This window comes from Mugil cephalus, chromosome 11 (genome assembly GCF_022458985.1).
Source record: "Mugil cephalus isolate CIBA_MC_2020 chromosome 11, CIBA_Mcephalus_1.1, whole genome shotgun sequence".
In the NCBI taxonomy this organism is placed as follows: domain Eukaryota; kingdom Metazoa; phylum Chordata; class Actinopteri; order Mugiliformes; family Mugilidae; genus Mugil; species Mugil cephalus.
The window spans coordinates 5,564,274-5,586,966 of NC_061780.1; the positions used below are offsets into that span (position 1 = coordinate 5,564,274).

General features: G+C 40.5%; 4 protein-coding genes across 5 annotated transcripts; 2 read left to right on the forward strand and 2 right to left on the reverse strand.

The window, feature by feature from the left end:
• Positions 1-847: 847 nt before the first annotated feature.
• Positions 848-5,120, forward strand: mecr (mitochondrial trans-2-enoyl-CoA reductase). 2 transcript variants are annotated; one of them, XM_047598385.1, is made up of 10 exons: positions 848-1,160; positions 1,843-1,940; positions 2,086-2,217; positions 2,297-2,443; positions 2,891-2,993; positions 3,100-3,202; positions 3,285-3,358; positions 3,447-3,507; positions 4,225-4,297; positions 4,378-5,120. In XM_047598385.1, exons 1-10 carry the CDS (start codon positions 967-969, stop codon positions 4,542-4,544), a joined length of 1,152 nt encoding a protein of 383 aa, XP_047454341.1. In that variant the 5' UTR covers positions 848-966; the 3' UTR covers positions 4,545-5,120. The 2 variants fall into 2 exon arrangements, with proteins under 2 accessions (XP_047454341.1, XP_047454343.1); XM_047598387.1 differs by having other exon boundaries at positions 2,300-2,443.
• Positions 4,864-8,625, reverse strand: smpdl3b (sphingomyelin phosphodiesterase acid like 3B). Its single transcript, XM_047598384.1, has 8 exons — positions 8,374-8,625; positions 8,057-8,270; positions 7,694-7,791; positions 7,447-7,590; positions 7,137-7,306; positions 6,448-6,628; positions 6,182-6,315; positions 4,864-6,082 (listed from the first exon to the last, which is right to left on the reverse strand). The coding sequence occupies exons 1-8, from the start codon at positions 8,432-8,434 to the stop codon at positions 5,720-5,722; spliced, it is 1,365 nt and encodes a 454-aa protein (XP_047454340.1). The 5' UTR covers positions 8,435-8,625; the 3' UTR covers positions 4,864-5,719.
• An 843-nt stretch (positions 8,626-9,468) lies between these two features.
• Positions 9,469-14,538, forward strand: rpa2 (replication protein A2). The gene is made up of 9 exons (XM_047598388.1): positions 9,469-9,620; positions 9,806-9,900; positions 10,056-10,157; positions 10,818-10,931; positions 11,494-11,568; positions 11,873-11,989; positions 12,434-12,571; positions 12,770-12,864; positions 14,043-14,538. Exons 1-9 carry the CDS (start codon positions 9,608-9,610, stop codon positions 14,128-14,130), a joined length of 837 nt encoding a protein of 278 aa, XP_047454344.1. The 5' UTR covers positions 9,469-9,607; the 3' UTR covers positions 14,131-14,538.
• A 424-nt stretch (positions 14,539-14,962) lies between these two features.
• On the reverse strand, positions 14,963-19,680 carry themis2 (thymocyte selection associated family member 2). Its single transcript, XM_047598383.1, has 6 exons — positions 19,530-19,680; positions 19,247-19,387; positions 18,709-19,134; positions 16,908-18,124; positions 16,523-16,643; positions 14,963-16,110 (listed from the first exon to the last, which is right to left on the reverse strand). The coding sequence occupies exons 1-6, from the start codon at positions 19,654-19,656 to the stop codon at positions 15,998-16,000; spliced, it is 2,145 nt and encodes a 714-aa protein (XP_047454339.1). The 5' UTR covers positions 19,657-19,680; the 3' UTR covers positions 14,963-15,997.
• Positions 19,681-22,693: the final 3,013 nt, after the last annotated feature.

Below are 22,693 nucleotides of genomic sequence, written 5' to 3' on the forward strand. Positions count from 1 at the left end.
AGATTTTGCGGGGAGCTCCAGACCGAGGACAGTTGATGGTCCTTTTATGGGTCTTCCACTTGCGAATAATGGCACCAATAGTTGTCACCTTCTCACCAAGCCTTTTGCTGATGGTTTTGTAACCTATACCAGCCTTGTGCAGGTCTACAATCTTGTCCCTGACATCTTTTGACAGCTCTTTGGTCTTGCCCATGGTGCTGTAGAAGTTGGAATGTAAGAAACTGATTCTTAGAGCAGGTGTGCTTTATATACATGACGAGTTAAGATCAGGAGTATTGGTAATTAGTTGACTGAGCACAGCTGTGTGCCACATGCGCACCAGCCAATCTGTAGGAGCCTGAATTCTAAGTGAATTGTTGGGGATCAAATACTTATTTCCCTTAATAAAATACATAACAATTTATAACTTTTAGATTGTGTGTTTTTTATGCATTTTCGACTGATATTCTGTCTATACCCATAACCAGTAAACAACCATAAAAACCAGAGTCTGATCATTTCTATGGAAGTGGGCAAACTTACAAATTCAGCAGGGGATCAAATACTTATTTCCCCCACTGTATATCAAGAATATTTACTTATGGCAAACGGAAAAATGTGAAAAGCAATGAGGAAATGTACTGCTGCCTTACTCTTCCTGTTGAAATTGAAAACACTAAACTAAAAGGTTCATAGTATCTCCTGCATTACATGAAGTGAAATATCAATTCCTCTTTTATTTTACTGGTGACCTTACCAGAAACCTTAAATGCTGTGGCGATAACAGCAGATACCGTAACTGAAATAACGCGTCCGTCCACTAGGGGCGCTGCTTTCTGTTTATATTTTCAATGACATGCTCTTGTTGGTAAAATCCAACATGGCCGCGACGTGAAGGCTGAAAGCTCACAGTAACACGCCTCTAACGACTAATATTATAAAACAGCAGTGTTGTTGCTATTCATTTATGCTAAGTGCGTGGCAGCGATGTGGTTGTCACTTCACGCAGCGTGTTTAAGATGCCAGAGAGTTTGTAGAAGAAGCTTCGCCGCTTCTCTGTTCAAATGTTCAAGACTCAGTGATGCTAACGTCTCCCACTTCAGTCATTCAGCGGGACGCCCTGCACCAACGTGCAAGGCACTTCTGTACAGACACCATGGAGACCCTTCCCGAGTCGTTCAGTAAGAATGCCTGTTTAAAGTAACACTTTACATTTTCCGTGACCACGGAAGTCCATGTGTTGGAGTCGACTGTGTGGTGTGGTGATAAGCTCATTACTGGCCCCTGGGGGAGGACGTGGGCAGGAGGACGCTTCTTCTTCTTCTTCTTCTTCTTCTGCTGCTGCTGCTGCTGCTTCTTCTTCTTCTTCGTCTTCGTCTTCGTCTTCTTCTTCTTCTGCTGCTGCTGCTTCCACATTCGCGGAATGTGGAAGCATCCCCCTATAAACCACATACTTGCAACATGTTTCTAATTGACCAATATGACGTGCAACAAGAAGTAACAACAGACAGAAAGGTGTTGCACCTATAACCGTATTTTTGCATGTCTAAACAAAATGGGTAATGTTTTTGGAACTCGTATTAATAAGACCTGATTGAGCTTGAAAGTAGAAACTTAACAGTGATATTAAACACTCATAAAAAGCAACACACCCACTCTAAAGTTTGACTAATGTGAGTGAACCGATTCAGTGTTATCCATTTGGGCTTTAGTTTTCACAACATTGGTTTGCGGGTCTGACGTAGTGAGTGTTTCCATCTTGTGAATTGTGAAAACACTGTAGACAGTGATGCAAAGATGACTTTTTGCTGAATTGGACTAAATCCGAATGTTATAATGAAATGCATTTTTGGTTGTTGTCAGGTTGGAGGATATAGACCTGCCCCCTATAGGTGCCAAAGATGTCATGGTTAAAGTGCTTGCAGCCCCAATCAACCCAGCTGACATAAACATGATTCAAGGTATTTGGTTCGTTGGTTCAGTCATCATCAGCAGTCCTGCAGTGCCCCGGTTTGAAAGAAAATCTGCTGTCCTAGCAATTCAGCAGAAAATAAATAAAATAGAATGTTGTACGGTATGCTAATCAGCTGTTTCCTTTGTTTTTAGGTACTTATGCTATCCTGCCTGATCTCCCAGCTGTTGGTGGAAATGAGGGCGTGGCCCAGGTCGTGGAGGTGGGAAGCCAGGTGAAGTCCCTCAAAGCAGGAGACTGGGTCATCCAAAGAGATGCTGGCCTTGGTGAGTTGCAGCTTGGCTAACATGAACGAGTACTCGGGTTTGAGCGTGAATCTTTGAGAGTCTTGTGTCTTTGTGCGAGCAGGAACATGGAGAACGGCAGCAGTGCTATCTGAGGACAACCTAATCTCACTGCCCAATGACATTCCCCTGCTGTCTGCTGCCACGCTGGCAGTGAATCCCTGCACTGCCTTTAGGATGCTCTCTGACTTTGAAGATCTCAAGCCAGGTGACCGTTTTCAGTACTCAGGACCGTATTGTCTGCTCCACCAACCCACCCCACACATTAAACTAATAACTCATGGGTTAGTATAAACAGCAACTTCTGGTGCTAAAAAAATGAAACCAACCCACACATGTTCAAATGACCATTGAGACTGGCTCCAAAAGTAGACAACCTTAAAATTATGACCAATGAAGGAATTTGAGGAAGTCAGACATTTTTTGGATTAGTCAGGCAGTCAAGGGAAGTGCAAGTATGGGTTTAAGATATCAGTCCTATGAGCGGTCATTAATCAACAAGCACCACGAACATGGCCTAATTTAAGTGTTAATAAATTTTAAATCTGAAAGCAGAATTGAAGATGCAATACTAGGTTAATACGGAAAATATGACATATTAAGAAATAGTCTTGGCCAGCATATGACTGTTTCCCTCTATCTGCTGCCTTTTTAGGTGATACTGTGATCCAGAATTCAGCCAACAGTGGAGTTGGACAGGCTGTCATACAAATTGCTGCTGCAAGAGGAATAAACACTATCAACGTTATCCGAGACAGGTCAACTCAGTCAGAAGTCGCTACAGCTTTGTTCCTTTCTTTGTAAATAAAATAAATCTGTTTATGGTTTATCGGTTTGTGCAACAGAGCGTCTTTCCTTTTCTAGACCAGAGTTCACACAGCTCTGCAATAGGCTGAAGGCCATTGGAGCCACTCACGTGATCAAAGAAGAGGCCCTGAGGCGACCTGAAATTAAGGAACTGTTCAAGGTTTGTGAGTTTGAACATAGTTTTGAAGATGACTGAGGTGTGATTTTGGTTTTCAGTGAATTAACGATATCATTTTTTAAAGACTTGTCCAAAACCTAAACTGGCATTAAATGGAGTTGGTGGCAAGAGTGCAACAGAACTGCTCCGTCATCTACAGTGAGGATGCTAAACTATCTCTGATAATATGATACAACATCCTTCCACTAGAGAGAAAAGCCAACCATATTATTATTATTTATTTCAGGGTTGGAGGTTCTATGGTGACATACGGTGGGATGTCAAAACAGCCAGTTACAGTTCCTGTGGTAAGATGAACATTGCAAATAGCCATTCAGGTTAAAAAATACATTCAGATCATGGGACAATCAGCTGCTTACTTTCTTTTTGAGAGTTAGATTAATACGTTTCTAGTGTGAGAATGAAGTTGACACTGTCCCTGAGGGATTGAACCGACTAGTCAGCTAGTAAAGTCAGGAAAAGTCTAAGTCGACCAATCAACTTTACTACCGTGCCATGGCGTTTAAAGCGTGAAGACGTCTAGTCCTCAATCACATGACAATAACAACATAGGTGCCTCGGATAACACAGATGAGGAGCTCATAGTAGCAAACTGGCAGCGTTTCATCAGGTGTGTCAAATTCATTATATAACGCACGAAGTGCTATTCAGAGCTGTAAATGCAGCGCACATATCTGATAAGCTCATGTGTTTAAGTTCCGTTCTGTGTGTTGTTGTTTTGTTTTTTTGTTATCAAGTTTTTTTTCTCAGCGAGAGCCACCTTTAGGCAAGTGTCAAACTAAAGGCGTTGATGATGTTGTGGTCTGCGGCTGATGGTGGCCTGCAAACATTAGTTTCTACTGTGTTTTTATGTGTTGGTTTACGTTGTTGACTAGTCGACGTCGTTTCACCACAGTTGTTTGACCCCTACTGTCCCCCAACTCTCATAAGGAAAGTAAATAAGCAAATTTCCCAAAATGTTACTCTGTTATTTGACTTTGCTAATATAAATTTGCTCTCTCCAGAGTGCTCTCATTTTCAAGGATGTGAAGGTCCGAGGATTTTGGGTCACACAGTGGAAGAGAAATAACTCGCATGGTATGTTGGCATCGTGTTACCTGGTTTATAAAATAAATCTGCATTTAATGACAAATTGTTTTTTGTTTTTTTTCATAAAGGAGCATTTAAGGCCATGCTGGATGAACTGTGCTCCCTCATCCAGAAGGGAAAGTTGGCCGCCCCTGCCTGCACCGAGGTCGGTTTCCAAGAGTATCTAAAGGCTCTGGATGCATCTATGCAGCCGTTTACTTCGGCTAAACAGGTGCTGATCATGTCAACTGACTGAGCTCATCAACCATTACATTGCCATGGTCACGGTGTAAGAACAGAAGTGCAACCTCGGGGCTGACAGATTTGCAACAATGTGTCAACACTTTTAAAACACATACTCAACAAATGTATTATCAAATCAGGCTCAAAGTTCAGTATCTGTCCTGACATTGTAGGCGTTTACGGGCAGTAATGTTAATCTTATTAAGTCTCTGTAAAGTTATAAAAGCCATCATAGGACACACATTATATGATCTTATCTGTTATGTTTTGCAACAGGTATCTTTCCCTCTAAGTTAAATGAACCCAGTAATGAAGAAGTGACAGCAATAATATTGACTGAAACACATTTATTGTTGTGGAACCACTGATGTCAACAACACTTCAGCTAATAAAACAGTCCTAATTACACGAGGTGGTGATCTCTGGATAAATAAATACTGTAAAGTCTGACAGTTTCAAAAGTCTGGATATGTATTAGAAAGTCACAGTTACAAGTAGAATACAACAATACAAATTTTTCAACGAGCTGTAAGTGAAGTGTTCAACCAGTGCCAATAAACTGCGGTCACCAAAGATTACTGAAGCCAAAGGTTGTTTTTTTTCCCCTTCTGTTTAATTACATCTAAAATACAACTTGGTTCACGTATAGCTGTCACATGATTTGAAATGTGAAAACACATCCAGGGATTATTGTTATTATTATTATTGATTATTGTTATTTCAAACAAATATTCATTCATTGGGGCTGATTTCTCCTTTTACTCAAATGTGTTGTTATTTACATGTCACATTGGGCTTCACGGTGCAGTGAATGCTTGTTTAAAGGTCAAAGACTGTTTCTTCATTTCACATACACATTTTAAGTTGTGAATCCGAAAACAATCTTGATTCAGCTGCGTTCTTACACTCATATGATGCGGATGCCTGCATTGCTGAAAGCATCCCTCATTGCAGTTGGAATTTTGTGTATGGTAGTTAAAGTTGAGAAATGGGAAAATTATAACATATTTATAAATAGTCTCTTTTTCAGTGTTGCAGGATTGTCAGTTTAGAAAAATTTCGTCAAAGAATTCAACTTTTTTTTGTAGAAACAGCTTGTCAGACAAATTAGAGTTAAAATAAATTCAAACCAGAAGAGTTTTTACACATCTTCAAACGTGTTTCCAACATCTGTGATGGTGCTGATCATTACAGACCGACCCACAGCAAAGTTAGTGCCACAGAGAGGGCAGGCAGCAGCCCGCCATTAATGGAAGCTGCCCCTTCTTTTACCAGACAGTGTTCATACTTGTCAAAGTCTACCTCTCTTGCTGCGCACACATGGTCCACACGACACTCACTGTTACAGTTTGTCAGGTCGTAGCTGACAGAGTTGTAATCATAGTACTTCTGTAGGTAGCAGCGATCACTAGCTATGCTCTCCAGGACTTGATGCATCGATGCAGGAGAGGCGTCAGGTACTCTGAAACTCTCTGTCAGACGATACTCTTTCTCCCAGCGATCTTTGGCTGCATTAGCGTGAGTGAGATTCAGATAATAGGTCACCACATCCTGTGCAAAAATGTGGTTTAGAAGAGTAGCTTAACACAACTATAGTTCAAATAAGCTTCTGGACGTATCTGAATGTACATTTTAAAAACTGTGACTTACTTTAACCAGGAGAGTGTCTGTGTCGTATTCAAAGACCCGAATCCCAGGGTTGTTGGCACCATCCACAACTCCAGGAAGTGATGTTTTCCATGGGGTGACACCAGGGCTGAGGAACATTGTACTAATAGGGGAACCTGTAGAAATGGAAAAGACATCCACTTTGACCTACCGCTTCATGTATGCCCTAAACCCATGTAAGCATCAGGACAATGGAGAAACATGGATGATGGATGGATGAACTGTGACCTGTGTGATCTGTGACCTACCTTCTGTGCTGTAGAACATGCGGAAGCTATCAGTGTGGTGATGGCCGAAGAATTGCCCAATTATGACAGAATGATGCTTTTCAATTAACTCTATGTATCGCCGGTTGAACTTTGATAAGAACCATGGCTTACTTCTTTTCTTCTCAAAGAAACCAGGGGGAACATGGCCAATTATATACACCTGTTAGAAAAACAAACAGAGTTAGAAGAATTGCACAAGTTGGGGGGAACAACCTGACATATATTTTGTGTCTAGTGTCTACTTCTGCAAATTAACAACTTCCCAAGCAGATATTTACTGACACAAGCGACCTCAAGGTGTCTGCATTAGAATATCTGTTTTATCAGTCTTTGTCGGCTAAGTCATGGTAGCAAACGCAGAACTGAAGAAGCAACAAATTTTTTACATTCTCTTACTTATTCTTATTGCCTACATTGCTCTTTGTTCTTAACACTGGTACACTCTGGGTAGGAGCAGCTGTAATGAAAAGTAATTTCCCCCTGGGATCAATAAAGTAATTCTGATTCTGATTCTGATTCTGATTGACTAAAGGTTACGCAGACATTACAAATTAGAAGGCGGGATAGTTGTTACCTAATCCCATAATGTCCGATGATTATTAGAATGCACCTGCTTTTAGATTCAGTTTAACCTGTGCTGCAAGGTATCCAAATACAAAAAGCTTTGCCTTCTCTTTGTTGGTGGCCGCCTCTGAAAGAACCCGATCCGACCATGCAAACTGGTCTGCCGGGTCGTCCAAGTCCTGGGTTAGCTTGTTCTGGTCATAGTAGAGATTAGTGTTAAGCACCAGCATCCTGTAACCGGGTCGATTCAGCAGCTTTTCTGTGTAATATCCACCTACACAACAAGGACATTGCAAAAAAAAAAAAAAAAGCTTTTCCAGTTATTTTGGTGCTGTGTACTGAAATGAAATGAAACTGACATTTTTAAAATGGAAATATGTGTATGATGTAAGTATCAGAAGATGCTTTGTTCACCCTTTTTAAATGCTTCTTTGGAAGATGGCTCCAGCCAGTCATGCCACATGTCTGCTATTTGGTTATACATGTGGTTTGGGGCAGCAGGAAGCTGACTCTTGGGGTGGTAGTCATGGTTGCCCAAGGCAGAGTACACTTTAGTGCCTAAAGAAAGCCGCAGAGTTAATAAATACTGGGTGAAAGTTAGTAAAAGTTGAAACACTTTGCTAAATGTTGAGGTTCTACTATATACATCTATTGAACTTACCTGGAAACACAGCCTTTATGATGTGAGTAAGGTTGCCAACAATACTCAACACTGCCTCTTCTCCCAGATCCTCATTGGGTACATGTGGTGTGTCATCTCTGAGAAGTATAACAGTCTTAGGTTTAAGGGCTGAGTAGAGGAAGTGGTGGGCCTGATTTAAGGTCGCACTTGTCTAAGTGTTAATGTACAACAAGTTGCCACTGTTCTATTGAAGTGACCCAAAGTGTTGATGCAAAGCTGTTTCCCATGTGCACAAGGCCTTGTAGAGATAACCCCCATGATTGTAAAAGAGGACAAACCTTTACCTGGACATGGACTTGAGACTTAATACCCAGATTAATATAAAATGCTCCAGAAACATACCCCGTCCATACGATGAAGTCCGGATTTGGTAGAATATTCTTCATTGCATACACCGAGGAGTTGATGAGGTCCCATGGCGAGTCACAAACATAGTCTCCAAATTTACCCGCACTGACTGCAGGTCTATTACCGCTGGATGCGCACACCAGCTCAGGATTATCGCTCACTTTGTATGTTGGATCCCAATGGAGGTCCGTGATGTGCCAAAAGTTCCCTGGATAAAACCGATGCGCAATTACGTAATGTAAATTGTCACTGGTGATTTCTAAATGATATAGTTTTATAGTTTATCTACAGATATATTTTTTTCTGCTTACCTGACAGCGCAAGTGATTCTTTGAAAAGCAGACAACATAAGAGCACCCAGACAGCGGACATGTTGAACTCTTTGACTAAACGAAACGTGCAACAGATGTGAAGTCCAGGGTTGAAAGGGAAGTCTATAAAGGGCAAAACAAGATAAGACACAAGTACTCATGACGCATCTTTGGTTTAAAGGTTGTTCATTATAAAGCAGTTGATTTTCTGTATTTGAATCCCTGATAAACAGTAGACGCAAGTAGATTGCCTTATATAAATGACAGACAGCCTACCTCACTTATTGCCAAATAAAGACGCTGAGTTTAAAGGAGAAGTAACGCTTAGGTAACAACGAATATATATTTTTTTATCAATTTGAATTGTGATAAACACTACATATACTTATAGTAGTTGAGTATTGAGTGTCATAGAAAGGCATCAGACTCATCCATGAATGCCTAATGCAAACTATTTTTTATAACGGATAAAGATAAAATTAATACACTTATACTTCCCTTTTATGGTATGCAATGCAGAGTTTAATGATACATTTCAAAAACGATGTACTCATGTTTTCGTTTTGGTTACACTGTTAGGTTTATGTTTCAGTTCTGGTATTTACTTCGAGGACCTGATGCTGCCTTCAAATGACTCGTATTTTCCAGAGTCGAGGTTGGAATATTTTAAAGCTATCTGTAGCTTCTTTTGTACTTTATTGTAACAGAAGAAATACTCCTCCTCCTGTGTGTGTGTGGTGTGTGTGTGTGTGTGTGTGTGTGTGTGTGTGTGTGTGTGTGTGTGTGTGTGTGTGTGTGTGTGTGTGTTGGTAGTATTTATGACAGAGCCTACCTGAATGCAGCTCAACGCTCGAGCGCGGACTGCCCACGTTGTTGTACCCTGAGTTTGACCTTTCAGGTACATCTTTCTCCTAGGTGCTGTGTCATATGCCACAACATTAGCCACGGCAGCGGTTAATATGCGTTAAAATTTGAGCTGGGGCTATAACCGGTGCTCTGAAACCTGTCAAAGTTAGCACCAAATTGGAAGCGAAGGCCTGCCAAGCAAAGATGAGGGCTAAAACTGCCCGCCACCGTCTGCGCGGGACTTCTGCTGTGCGCATGCTCTGTACACCATTGAGTGGCGCGCGGGAGTACACAAGGAAGCAAGGCAACAAGAAGTACAGCAGGGACTGCTCCACATTGTCAATAACGTTTCATATTCGTTGTATTAAACCACACATAACGTGCCAGCATGTGGAACCAGGGTGAGTTTAATGTTTGCACCGTTGTGTTTATAAAGTGACGTGGTGGGCTTACTGACGTTGTGTGTTTGTGGCTAACGTTAGCTTGACCAGTAGTTCACCTCTTTGTTGCTGTGTCACCATGGTCAGTTGTGTGTGTTTTAAATGAAAGGAATGAATTGTCGATGGTGCCTTTTGGTGTTTTGCAGGAGGATACAGTGAGTCTAGTATGGTTGGGGGTTACACTCAATCTCCAGGAGGCTTTGCGTCACCTGCATTGTCCCAGGGAGGAGAGAAGAAAGGGGTCAGTACTGAAATCTACTCTGCAATGTCTTTTTAACACTGGCTGAAATTGTCTTTGTACCCTTTTGTATGCCTTTGTCTTCACAGTGTGTAGTGACGGTACACGCCGACTAACTGAGGCAGAGCACTAAACCTGTGTGTTTGTGTATTTTGCAGAGAACTCGCGCCACGCAAATAATCCCCTGCACAGTGTCTCAGTTGATGTCTGCCTCACAGGCTGATGAGGCTTTCAGAGTAGGAGAGGTGGAAATTTCCCAGGTAAGCTTAATAAAAGCAGGGAGGGCACGGGTGTACAACATGCCAACTGCCAACAGTTAGCGTCTATTGGTGCAAAATCCACAAGGGCTTGTACCGATAATAATACCTTTTTTAAAGCATGACAAGAACACTTCTTCTAAATTGTGTGAATAAAGAGTTTAAATACATTGAATTCACAAAAGCAAGAAATACCATAAATCTTAATTTGTTAGCTAGAAACACAACTTTCGTTGTGATTCACTTTTGGCCTGTAATAAACCAAAACCACGTACATGTAGTGTTTAAAAGTGTTCTCCTGTTTTAATGGTATTTGGCCAAGAAGAGCAACAAAAATCACACGACTTAACGTGTCTGCTGTGTAGAAGTACTTCACTTCAACCTTGTCGATCCTACATTAGTGTTGTTACCACTATTTATTGTACTTATAACAGCTGAATGGTGCACAATTGATCTGGGAGAATATCTACAAATAAGACAAGAACAACCTTTATGAATCTGATCGGATCGGGACTAAGATCAGCCAGTATTCAATATTAAAAGATCATTATCTGATGAAGTGGTAAAGAAACGGGACATCCCTACTTTGATGTATCTGCCGTACACATATTAACTCAAGTGTGTTATAATAGGTACATAGTTATTAAACTTTGCGTGTCACAGGTCACCATTGTGGGTGTCATCAGAAGCACAGATAAGTCCATGACCAACATTCAGTACAAGGTCGATGACATGACAGGGGCTCCCATGGACGTGAAGCAGTGGGTGGACACAGAGGTAAGTGGTTATAATTTCACCATTTCGAATACTTTCCTGTTGTACTGAAGCACAGCCGACTGATGTTCTGAGTTACAGACGTGTCATAATACTCAAATAAGGGGCTAATTTGAGGTTTTGCATCATTTTAACGTTAATTAAATATTCAAACTGTTTATTATAATCACTGGTTTTGAAGCATAACAAGCAAAATAAATTCTTTCCAGACATAAGATTGAAATGAAATAAATCCCCACAGACACAACATTCGAAACAACAACAACATATATGTCACAAACAGAAAAAAAAAGAACCAACTTGTATACGCGTATTAAAAGTAGTTTTTGTTTGAGACTAAACGTAAAGTGTGAGACGAGGTGCAGTACCTGAATCCCACATTTTTGGTGGTAATATAACGGACCGACCTCTCGGCCGTTGGGAATCTGAATATTGTTTGATTATTCCTTATTTATAAACTGTATCCGATTTATTTTTGTGTGTGTGTGTGTGTGTGTGCGTGATATTACAGAACACAAAACATCCCAGGGACTTTTGTATATTGTTTGTTTATTTTTTTGCGTAGGACCCTGGTGTGGACAACACTGTCCTGCCCCCTGGAACATATGTCAAAGTCTCTGGAAACCTACGCTCCTTCCAGGTAAAACCTTGTCCACAGTACCCAGAAACAAAAATTAACATAACCTTGCGGTCTTTCGCGAGGCCACATGGGCATGTGCAATGTCGCCTGCCATAACCTTGTTTCACAAGCAATGTCGAAACACACGTCTGTGTCTTTGTTTTGCACGTATTTGGTTCCATTCAAAAAGTTCAAATGTTGATCAATTTAGTTTTTGTTTTGTTTCTTGAAAGTTCATGTCTGCCAGACTGTACCTCCGTGTCGTTGCTTTACAAATTCATCTGGATTGCGACTGAGGATGTGTGTTCTTACCTTTCTGTCCCAGAACCACAGATCTGTGGTGGCGTTTAGCATCAGGCCACTAGAGGACATGAACGAAATCACCTCGCACATGATGGAGGTCGTCTACGCACACATGATGCTCAGCAAACCCCAGACTGTGGTGAGAAAAATAATTGCAGTGAACTTTACTGTTAGTTGAAAAATGAGGAAGCTCGAAACTGTTTCTTTGAAAACCACCAAGTAAATACAAAGAAGCCTCTAAATATTGTGCTGTGTAATCCTACCAGTATTGCTGCAGAAGCAGAATCGAAGGCAAGTGAGGCTGTTGTATGATTTGCTTGCTGATGGCCACATAGGCTGACGGTCCAGTAATTTATGGTGCAGCGGCAACACCTCGTTATAATTACTTAACAGTGGCGCCACACCATAGCAGCTTTTCTATACGCGCCTGTAACTTGCGTTATACTTCCCCTTGTGAACAAAACACTGCATAACTTAAAATAACTGACAGTATTTAACATAAACTAATTGGGATTTTGATCTTCACTATATGGGGGGGAAAAAAAAAATTGTCAACCCACTTTTTGACTTGGTTCTCTTTCAGTCTGGTGCTCCAGGAGGAATGAGCAGTAACATCATGTCCTTGTCACGGCCGGCTGTGGGAAGTATGGGAGGAATGGGAGGAAGCTACGCGGGTGCCAACGACATGGCTAATAATGGGTTAAGTGGAAATCAGAATCAGGTGAGCCACCAAGACGTGTGAAGAAGTGATATAAATAGACATGACAATAAATCTGTTTTGTCAGACCACAAAAAGTATCTTGCCATAAGGTGCTTCACCGTGTCGTACTTTCCATTTCCATCCTGTAAATGTCAAATTCAAAAATGACTCATTGAGAAAAGGCAACTTTCAATACTCTGTGCATGTTTGTCTCGCCAGGTGTTGAGTCTGATAAGAGGCTGTCCAGACCAGCAGGGCATCAGCATTCAGGACCTGAAGCAGAGACTCGGTGGCATGAGTATGGCCGTCATCAAGTAAGCCAAGCGCTCAAGTTTTAAGGGCGTTAGCTGGTCTGTTCAAGCAGAGCTTTCACTGAGTTGTATGATCTTAAATAACTTAAACTACATGTGTTTTAATTAGAAACTTACTGTACAACCCTTTTCCAATACTTTTACATATTGGGATGTTATCGCTGTTAAAAAATTAAAGGAGAAAAAAGTTTACAAGTTAATAGCAGAAAAGAGTAGAATCACCGGACTAGTATTAAACGTGTTTAACTCTCAAACCTGCATCTACATACATGTATATCTACTATTAGAAGCATTTTTTCAAACTACACGTCATATGGCTGCGTAATGTCAGCGGAGGTGCATTCTCTTCCCAAAGTTTTGTTTCACAATCAAGACTCTCATATACCAGAGTTTCATATCATGCTGGATAAAAAATATAGATATATTCAGAAATAATCTTTGAAGATTCAAGTTGTGTTTATTGTGAATTCCATAACATGTTAATGATAAAATACAGAGCTGTGAAATACTGTTTCTGCTAGTCCCGCTGTGCTATATGTATGCGTACAAAACACACCCAGTAACTATTACTATTACTTATGCTTCTCCAACTACTTTCACTAACTACTTTTACTACGACATTTTGTGCCCGAGAATAGAAAATTACCATATAAACAGAAGATTTACAACTGGAGCTATGTCTGTACTTTAGTAATGATGTGTACAACTATACAATGAATGGATACTGTTACTGATATATGCAACTTAATACTATTTCATTTGAAATCCGTTAGAAAGATTACATTCATTACATTACAAAGATTTCATTCTTTATCTTCTGAGCTGTCGTTTGCCTTTATTAGACGCCTTCGGGCTGACCTCAACTATAAGCCAGAGATCTCCTTTTTTGTGTATCCGAGAATCTGATTTATAGAGCTGTTTAGGCTGGTTCAGCTCTAATGTGATGGTAGGTACTTTCCTAGCACAAGAGGTGCCGTGCAGTGCTCCAACACATAAGACGTCTAAACTCGCATTTAAAAGTGCAAACAATAAAAGCACTGATACAGAGTTCACATGTGAGACCACAGAACATTCTGGTTCGAGAGCAGCTATTATAAACCTATCTATCTTTATTTCTGTCGCTTATATATCAAGTCATCCGTATCATTTAACCATTTGTGTTTCTCTTTATCTTCTTATAGACAAGCTGTTGAATTTCTGAGCAACGAAGGCCACATTTTTTCCACCATCGACGAAGACCACTACAAATCAACAGACAACGATGATTAGACTTGGATTACTTGTTTGACTTAACCTGACAAAGTCATTAGGGTGGACAGTAAGGTGGAGTGTAACTCAAATCAGCCCAGTCTAATTCCTCTGACCTCTTTAATGCAGCAAAACAGAGTGACTTATCTGTCAAAGTGCTGTAATGTGGTGGATGTTAGTCGAAGAACTCGCGTTTTAGGTTTGATGAGGCCTTTGGTTTACACATCCTGTAACCTTGAGGTTGCTTCTGCTACTTTGCAAGTCCCAAATGTGCTGCTGTTGAAGAAGCCATTGTTGTTAGTTAATACTATAGCGCTTCCTCGCCATCCTAAAACATTTTGTAATTTTTAAAGTTTTGGAATACAGGCACTCAGTTTATTTTTGTCTATGTAACTTACGTTGGAAAAAATTAAAAGATTATACACAATACAGGTTGTCCTTTACTTGCATTTTTATCGCATTTTTTTCAAGTAAATAAATAAAAATATTCTGTACACTAATACAATATGTCAAGAATAATTTATGTAGAGTGGGACTGGAAGCACTTTGTTGCATAGGAAACGAGAGGAAGATTGACCGAGCAAGCGAGACAGAATCAGATATCTGTCTGTCTGTCTCTATATATAGAGGGAGAGACTTGGGTATGTACAGAGATATATATACAGATATCATTTTGTATGTTTATTAATATTTTTATCTTATCATGCAGCATGTGTGTTCATTTTTGCATCTTTTGTTGTGTGGTCACACATGGAAGGATGCACGACGCATCCTGTGAGAAAGCTACACACAGAGGTACACACCATTAACAAGGTTCAACAAAATTTGAACAAACCAAACGGGTCAGGGCGGGTGCATTCATAAGTCACACTTTATGATGAGTAATTTCGTCAGTACAAAATTAAACACAGTAATCTACAAACAACTGGCACGATAGTTTGAACAGTTGAATAGTTTGAGTTCGGAAGGCCTGCAAGTCAACGAAGTTGCAAAAAAATTCTCATTCTTTTGTGATAATGTTGCTGTTTGCACATAAATTAGTTTGATGTGGTTTGAGGGAGAGCTATAGCTATTGCAGTGATACTAGTTTGTGGTTTAGACTGTACTGAGTCTTTAGAGTTTCCCTATATATGGTAAGCATTTGACATGCATCAAATGCAACCTATAGCTACATCTGTGAAGCTTAAATAAAATGTGGACTGATTCGACTCTGATCATTTCGATCTAGGCTATAGTTTGTGGCGTCATCTTGGACTAATACCTCCTGCAGGATGTTATGACTGTTTTATACCAAGGCTGAATACAACATACACAGTAAAAAAAAAACTGCTTGGTATTGCACAACATAAATATACTCATTGTATACAGAACTACAAGCTACAGCCCCATGATTCACCACATGGTCAAATAAATACATTACTGACAGTCTTGTACAAAAAGTGTTTGAACTCCATGAATAGTTTGTTCAATCAAAGTTTGTATCCAGGAAACCCTCCGCATGAAAGAGGGAAGTATTTTTGGAAGGCAAAGTAATGACTCAGAGGAAATTCTGCTAACTATCAGAGAAGCACCAGATACTGTCTCTTCGTTGTATATGTGTGAAGCAGTTTGTTGTTAGGGAACCAAATAAAAAATAACTAAATTCTGCAAACCGTCCGTGTCATGAGTTGATGCAGGGCATGTAGTAGTACAGTTGTACAGACAAGATAATACGATTGCAATTTAAAGCTTAAGCTTTCCTTTTTAGATAAGTCTAACTTATGATATTTATCATGAGTCTTAACATCTTTGATTTCATGCACAGGTCTTAACTTGACGTAAAAAGCTTTTGTTATTATTACATTCAGTTCTCACAAATCTATCTCTGTCTCTATCCTTTTTTTTTTTTTTAATAGAACAAAACATTCTCTTGTGCTGTCTTCATCATTGACACCAAATTCTCATCCACAGTTTCATAATCGTGGTCACTGTCCTCATCAGCTTCAATGTCACACGGGGGTGCTGGGGAGAAATAAGCATGGATTAAAGTCAGTAACATTCACACTGTTCTCCTTCCATCATTTGCGACACACAATAAAACATCAGATTTTGTCTTAAGGACTATCTCTGACCATACACTCTATTAAGTTCCATTAGTGTATGACAAATATGACAAAAATCCTTAATGTGTGCCAGTGAACGGATGAAAACAGTCCAGAAGCACGATTTTCTTATGCTTTAATAGTTTGTTTTAGAAAATATAGTGGCCTTTTTTCTTTTCTTTTTTTTTTTTCTTGCGATACCAGCTCAGTGTATGTGTTTGTGGCCAGACTAGGAAGTATTTTTGATTTTGGTCTTAGAAAACGTGAGTAACACACAGCAAATGAACATGTGAATTGTTCTTCCAGTGATATATATAAAGAGTGGGATTCACCTATTTTCTTAGACTCCTCAATTCGTACGTAAGTGTTCGGCAGAGCCTTGCCCCTGGTTGTGTCAGCCCCGGAGGGCTTTCGGGGAAGGATTGGCGGTGAGGGTTCGTCATCCGCGTTAGCCTGCAGAATGAGAGGAAGTAAGAAATGCTCTGTTTTGTTACATGCTTGACTTGTTAACCACGGCAAAAAGTGGAAGCACCACTGACATTTTACGAAGTTAAATGTTTCCTGGAACTTATATCGTGAGAACATGTTTTAAGACAGATATAACACTGGTGTATGGTTAACACAAACGGCTGAGAAACGTGCCAAGATAGAATATTAAAGACAACAGCTGAACAGGCCTTAAAAATATAATGTAATGTAATGCTCAGGCATACTTACAGGGGGTGGGGGGGCTGGTGGTCTTTTCTTGTTATTTAAAGTCAAATCACTGAAAGTCTTGGTTGGAACACTTTTGTCCGTGCGATGTTTGGATTTGTCTGCTTTCTTTGAAGATTTAGGCTTTTTGGAAGGTTTCAAAGCTGACAGATTTCGCTTTGGTGGGCGAGGTGGAGGAGCTTCGTCCGAGCTGCCCTGTTTGCGAAATTCATAAAAGAATGTGTCTGTCACCTCGGTCACCCTGTTTATGTGGCACTTTGGGGGTTGACCATTGGGCCATGGCACGGGGTCTTTAGTAAAAGAGACGGACATAGAGAGCCACTTAGCCGGGATCTCAAAACAATAGTCTGGCTTGTGCAAAAGGCTTGCCTGGATGGTGGGCTCCAACATAGCCCCCTCTATTCTGAGACATGGAAACCCAACTAGTGGATCGTTCTCCAGTTCTCCATCACGGCTCACCACTTTAACATCCAGTGGCAAACTAAACTCCTTACCCAAGTCCCTGAGTTTGTACTTCTTGTTATCACGGAGTATTTCCAAGAAGTGACCCTGCATGTACAGGGGCAGAAAAATCTCCTCTTTTTCATCGTCCACTTTCACCCTGTCTTTGTCGTCCTCATCCTCCTCATCATCGTCGTCCCCATCGTCTGGTTCTTGAAGACGTTGACACAGAAGAGCCTCAACGGACTGCTTCTGTCCCGTGCTGCTTTCACAAGGCAACTCCATCCTGCTGCAGGTCACAACCTCCAGCTGCTCCCCCACGCTTAGGGTAGGCAGCCCTTCCTCTTCGATCTCCTCACAGTTCCTCGTTACACTGACCTTCAGGCCCGGTGCCTGGATTGAAGCAACATACAGCTCATACACGGAATTAAACTCCCTAGGCCGTCTCCGGAATCGTCCCCCGTATTGCTGAGATACCAAGAAGTACTGCTGCGCTTTCCGGCTCTTCAAGCTGGATAATAAAATCATGGCCGAGGTTCCTTTCTTGTGCAAAATCAGGTGCTCAGCCTTGCTGAGTGCAGTCATCCAGTCGCTCTTGAACACAGAGCGGGACTCCGGGCCCTCTAGTACCTCCACTACTGCAGGAAATGATTCGTCAGGCTGCGATACAACCTCTGTCAGGCTGAGGGGTGTCACGAAATCCACATCTTTACAAATGTCTGTGACATCAACCACATCCACCTCTAAGCTGGATGGGAACTTCAACACATTCTTCCTCACTGTTGAAAAAGGAAACAACTTTTAGAAAATGCAGAGGCATTCATTAAAATTAACTGAAGGGAAGCCAGAAACTGCACAGTGGCACGGAAGACTACCAACGTGACTCAAACGCCATGCAGTCATGCTGCATTACGATTCTTCAAATATTATTAGCAAAATGTACTTCATGTTCCACAAGTAATGTAAAAATCTAGATGACATATTGAGAAAAATATATTGTGTTCATTTAAAATATGATGTATTCTATAAGTGAAAAAGCTTAATACAGTTCAATGGATTTTCATTCATATGCAAATATATTTATCAATGTTTAGTCATAAATGGCTTCATTAGAACAAACATAACCTCCATGTAAAGAAATGTGATGGTAAAAGTAAAATGTAACTAAAACTATGAATGTCACAATATGGAAACCCTCAAGTGCAAGTTCCTCTTGACCACATTTACGTGCAGTATTTGAATAAATGATAAAAAGTTAAAAATCCACTGTAATTTACTCTTTACACACAAACATTTTTGAATTATGTTCACCAATTAAATACATGCAGTTACTATTTATATAATAGTTAAAAGAAATTCTCACTGTTCATGATGGCCTGGACCTGGTATACTGGGCTGAGGATTAGGGGCCGCTGAGACTTGCTGGCGTTGTTGAAGCGAAACCTTCGGCTACGCAGGGACGCCGAGGACATGATTTCCTGCAGGGTGAAGCATTCCTCGCTCTCACACTCATAAAACTCCCCTCGGGAAGAAAGAGGGATGCACACGTCAGCTGAGGCTTCTTGTAGTCCTTTAACGTGGCAGCGCACTTGATCCTCTTCGCCCTCATGCTTCTCAACGCAGAGCACAGTCAAAGCCGTCCCGGTCCCCAGTATGAAGTCACCAAGGGTTATCTTGGAGCGGCTGGTGAAAGTGAAGGGAAGGCAGGAATCCAGGCCTATGGGTCTTAGGCTCACCATCTCCTCTACTGTACCATACGGCATTTCCTCCGGAACAACCTTGAATAACCCTAAGGAAGAAGCAGTGTTTAATGAACAGCAACTAAGCTTATCGCAACAATCTTTTCAAAATGGTGTGTGTGTGTGTGTGTGTGTGTGTGTGTGTGTGTGTCTCCGGCCTACCTGTATGGTTGATAGGCAACTCAAATTTCTCATTGTTGCTGATGTCTTCACAGCAAACTGATAGGAGCTCAGTGTTAATCACCTTTATTAGGTCCCCGGTAGAAAAGCACACTTCACTCCCAGAGATTTCATATATAGAACCTGAAAGAGAAAGTGCGAAATGTGCCAAGAAAGGAACAAAAAGTCATTAACAAAAATCGTCAATCAGCGTTTTCTTCCACGATATAATCGTACACACTAGGTCAAAGGTTTTTAATTTCACAATTAATAGCGAGAGGCCTACCTTGGAAATACACTCCAGAGCAAACCTGCAGAATTCTCGGCAGACAGGCATTGTCCAGCGATGCAATAAATTCTTGAAGTGGCAAAGCAACCGTGCCTGCCATCACTGTTGCCTCAGTGTGCTGCATTCAAAGAAGAAGACAGGCAGCAAATGGCAAGTGCAGCACAAAAGGGGGATGCTTTCTCAGTCAAAAACCACAGATGTAAATGAGGAAGTTACAGGAGCTGTTTGCAGTACTTTTGCATTCGCACATGTGAATGCCTGTGAACGCCTAGTGGTATGATTCAAGACTTATGTTACAGTAAATTTTATTAAAGAACAATTGTGATGTCTTGCTCCACATTTGTCTTGCGCAACATTAAACGAGCTTTCACCAAGAGACAATAGACCTAGATAATCAAATACTTTCTTTTCATGAAATGTGTGTGTATGTGTTCTGTTACAGCTATCTTTCTGAGGACCAATTTTAGTTTACGCCATCAGAGTGAATTTGGACACATTTTGGCCAGTCCTAATTCTTTACAAGACCGTTTGAGAGTTAAGACTAATGATTACAATTAGGTCATGGTTAGGGTTAGGTCAGGGGTTAGGGTTATCGGCTAGGGAAATCATTTTGGCAATAAATGTCCTCACAAAGATAGCCATACCACAATGTGTGTTTGTGTGCGTGTGTGTGGTGTTACAAACACTGCTGCGTGCACACACATTCCTAGGGAATAACCAGGCCTCCTACTCAACTACAAAAAGGGCAAAATATGTTCTTTCAAGAAGAGTTCAAGCAGATCCACCTGGTGGCTTGGCCAAACTGAATGTTTTCATGGAATGTAACAACTTAGTCATAGGTTCAAATTCTGTTTTAATATCTGTCAAAATCTTTTCTTCAGCACTGAAACCAAACCACAAATGACATGCAGACATGGTCATCCAGAGTTCACGGCGTTCTTTAGAAATGTAATTTTAGATACTACTAATCCTACTCCCCATCACCACCTTGTGTAAGCCAGTGATACAAGCGGGAACAGAGCTAAACTACATCATAGTGATAGAAGGAAATGACAGCAACCTCACTTCCTTCTGCTGCAGGGAGAAACTAAACTGAACATCCTCCCACAGACTCTACGACATGACACGGCAGCAGCTCACAGCATCTGACAGAGCCCACACTTTCCAAAGTGAAGCATGATCTTTTGGTTAACAACCCACCCCCACTCAGTGACACCATATAAGGTGTAGAACCATTACAACAAATATATCCCTCCCAGACTGTGATGTCTGATGTCCGGTGTTCAGGTACTCAGACCACCAGCTCAACAGCAGCAAAACTTAACAAATTATATAATTATAAATAATAATTATATATATTTTATATATATATTTGTTGTTATATATATAAAATTATAAAATAAATAAAATAATAAAAAAAAATATATATATATATATTATGAGGATAATAAGTACATAAGTACATAATGTGGTATATCTTCTGAAAAAAATTAATCATGTGAAACATTTCTTTTCTATAGAGAACTCGTGTTTGATACAAAAAAGCAAATGATAAACAACAATTTAAAAAAAAAAAAGGCCATCTGTTATTCACTGTTCCTTTGTCACAATAGTGAAGACAAAGGAGCCGTCTGAGGAATCAGAAGTGTGATAATTAGCAAACGCCAGACCTCCAAAGGGTATAAGGCCATCTCCAAAGAACTTGGTGTCCCTGTTTCAACAGTGTGTAACGTTATTAAGAAGTTTGCCAAGCATCGTACTGTTATGAATCTCCCTGGATATGGGGGAAGAGAAAAATTGATTTGAGAAGTCTTCAAAGGATGGTGCAAATGGTGGACACCACGTCAAACATCCACAGACCTGAAGGCCAACCTGGAACAGTCTGGGGTCATGGTTTCAACAAGTACCATACGCCACACACTAAACCAAACAGGAAGACACCATTTCTGAAGGAAAGACATAAAAAGAAATGACTAATCTTTGCCAAAGAGTACCTGGACAAACCACAATGCTTCTGAGAAAATGATGTGTTCGCAGATGAAACAAAAATAGAGCTTTTTGGAAATGCACACCAAGTTTGTTTACAGACAGCACAATTAATCCTACAAGGAAAAGAACACCCAACCAACAGTTAAGCATTGTGGAGGATCCATAATGCTGTGGGGCTGCTTTGCTGCATCTGGTACTGGAGGCCTTGAACGTATCACAGGACTCATGAAATCAGGGAATTATCAAGAGATTTTAGAGCGAAATGTCCTACCCAGTGTAAGAAAACTTGGTTTGAGTCGAAGAACATGAGTCCTCCAGCAAGACAAAGACCCAAAGCACACATCCAAAAGCACGCAGGAATGGTTGAAGAGGAAAAAATGGACTGCTTTAAAATGGCCAGCAAGGAGTCCTGATCACAATCTGATAGAAAATCTTTGGTTTGAGCTGACATCTGCCATTGGGGAAAATAAACCTGCACACGTTTAAGAGCTTGAACAATTTGCAAAGAAAGAGTGGGAGAAAATACCAGCTGACAAGTGCAAGAAGCTTATAGATGCTACAAGAAACGTTTGGAGGCTGTCATCACTGCCAAAGGGTGTGCAACCAAATATTAAAGAGGGGTGTCATTATTGCTGCACATGCTGTTTTTCTTCTTTGAAATAACAATATGTAAGTTGAAAAAAACTATTTTCTTAAATTACACTGGACCTCCAATTAAAAGATCCTGATGATATAAATTTGGAAGAAGAAGAAATCTTCTTTTTGAGGAGCAGAGTCTGTTTCTTTGCCAGTCTACCACACACACCATGGTTGTTCAGTGTTCTGATAGTGGACTCATAAACATTAACATGAGCCAACATGCATATTGCTTTTGGAGTGATCTTTGCTCTTCAACTATTCCTGTGGAGGGTAACAGATCTCCTTCCTTTGTTCAGTCTTTTTTTTTTATTATTTTATTTTATTTATTTATTTTTAACAAAATGAGCACTTTACAACATCTGAGTCTCCTTGAGTTGCATTGATTGTAAACACATCTGAACAGATGTCGAATGTGGCTTTGAAATGAACTTGTAATCATACAGGTGCCCTTACTTTTGCACCTCACAGATATGTAATATTGGCTAATTTTTCCTACATAAAAACAAAACAAAACACAATATTTCTGGTTCTTT

What these genes read in the sequence shown, in the direction of transcription:
- mecr (XM_047598385.1), top strand. Translation starts at nt 967, where the DNA reads ATGTGGTTGTCACTTCACGCAGCGTGTTTAAGATGCCAGAGAGTTTGT. An exon ending in GACCCTTCCCGAGTCGTTCA is followed by an intron (nt 1,161 to 1,842) that starts GTAAGAATGCCT and finishes GGTTGTTGTCAG; the next exon opens with GTTGGAGGATATAGACCTGC. An exon ending in GAACTGCTCCGTCATCTACA is followed by an intron (nt 3,359 to 3,446) that starts GTGAGGATGCTA and finishes TATTTATTTCAG; the next exon opens with GGTTGGAGGTTCTATGGTGA.
- themis2 (XM_047598383.1), bottom strand. Translation starts at nt 19,656, where the DNA reads ATGCAGCACACTGAGGCAACAGTGATGGCAGGCACGGTTGCTTTGCCA. An exon ending in CACCAGCCCCCCCACCCCCT is followed by an intron (nt 16,644 to 16,907) that starts GTAAGTATGCCT and finishes CTCATTCTGCAG; the next exon opens with GCTAACGCGGATGACGAACC. An exon ending in TGAGGAGTCTAAGAAAATAG is followed by an intron (nt 16,111 to 16,522) that starts GTGAATCCCACT and finishes ATTTCTCCCCAG; the next exon opens with CACCCCCGTGTGACATTGAA.
- rpa2 (XM_047598388.1), top strand. An exon ending in GAGAGGTGGAAATTTCCCAG is followed by an intron (nt 10,158 to 10,817) that starts GTAAGCTTAATA and finishes TGCGTGTCACAG; the next exon opens with GTCACCATTGTGGGTGTCAT. An exon ending in TCAGCAAACCCCAGACTGTG is followed by an intron (nt 11,990 to 12,433) that starts GTGAGAAAAATA and finishes GTTCTCTTTCAG; the next exon opens with TCTGGTGCTCCAGGAGGAAT.
- smpdl3b (XM_047598384.1), bottom strand. Translation starts at nt 8,434, where the DNA reads ATGTCCGCTGTCTGGGTGCTCTTATGTTGTCTGCTTTTCAAAGAATCA. An exon ending in CATAAAGGCTGTGTTTCCAG is followed by an intron (nt 7,591 to 7,693) that starts GTAAGTTCAATA and finishes GGCTTTCTTTAG; the next exon opens with GCACTAAAGTGTACTCTGCC. An exon ending in CATGTTCTACAGCACAGAAG is followed by an intron (nt 6,316 to 6,447) that starts GTAGGTCACAGA and finishes CCATTTCTACAG; the next exon opens with GTTCCCCTATTAGTACAATG.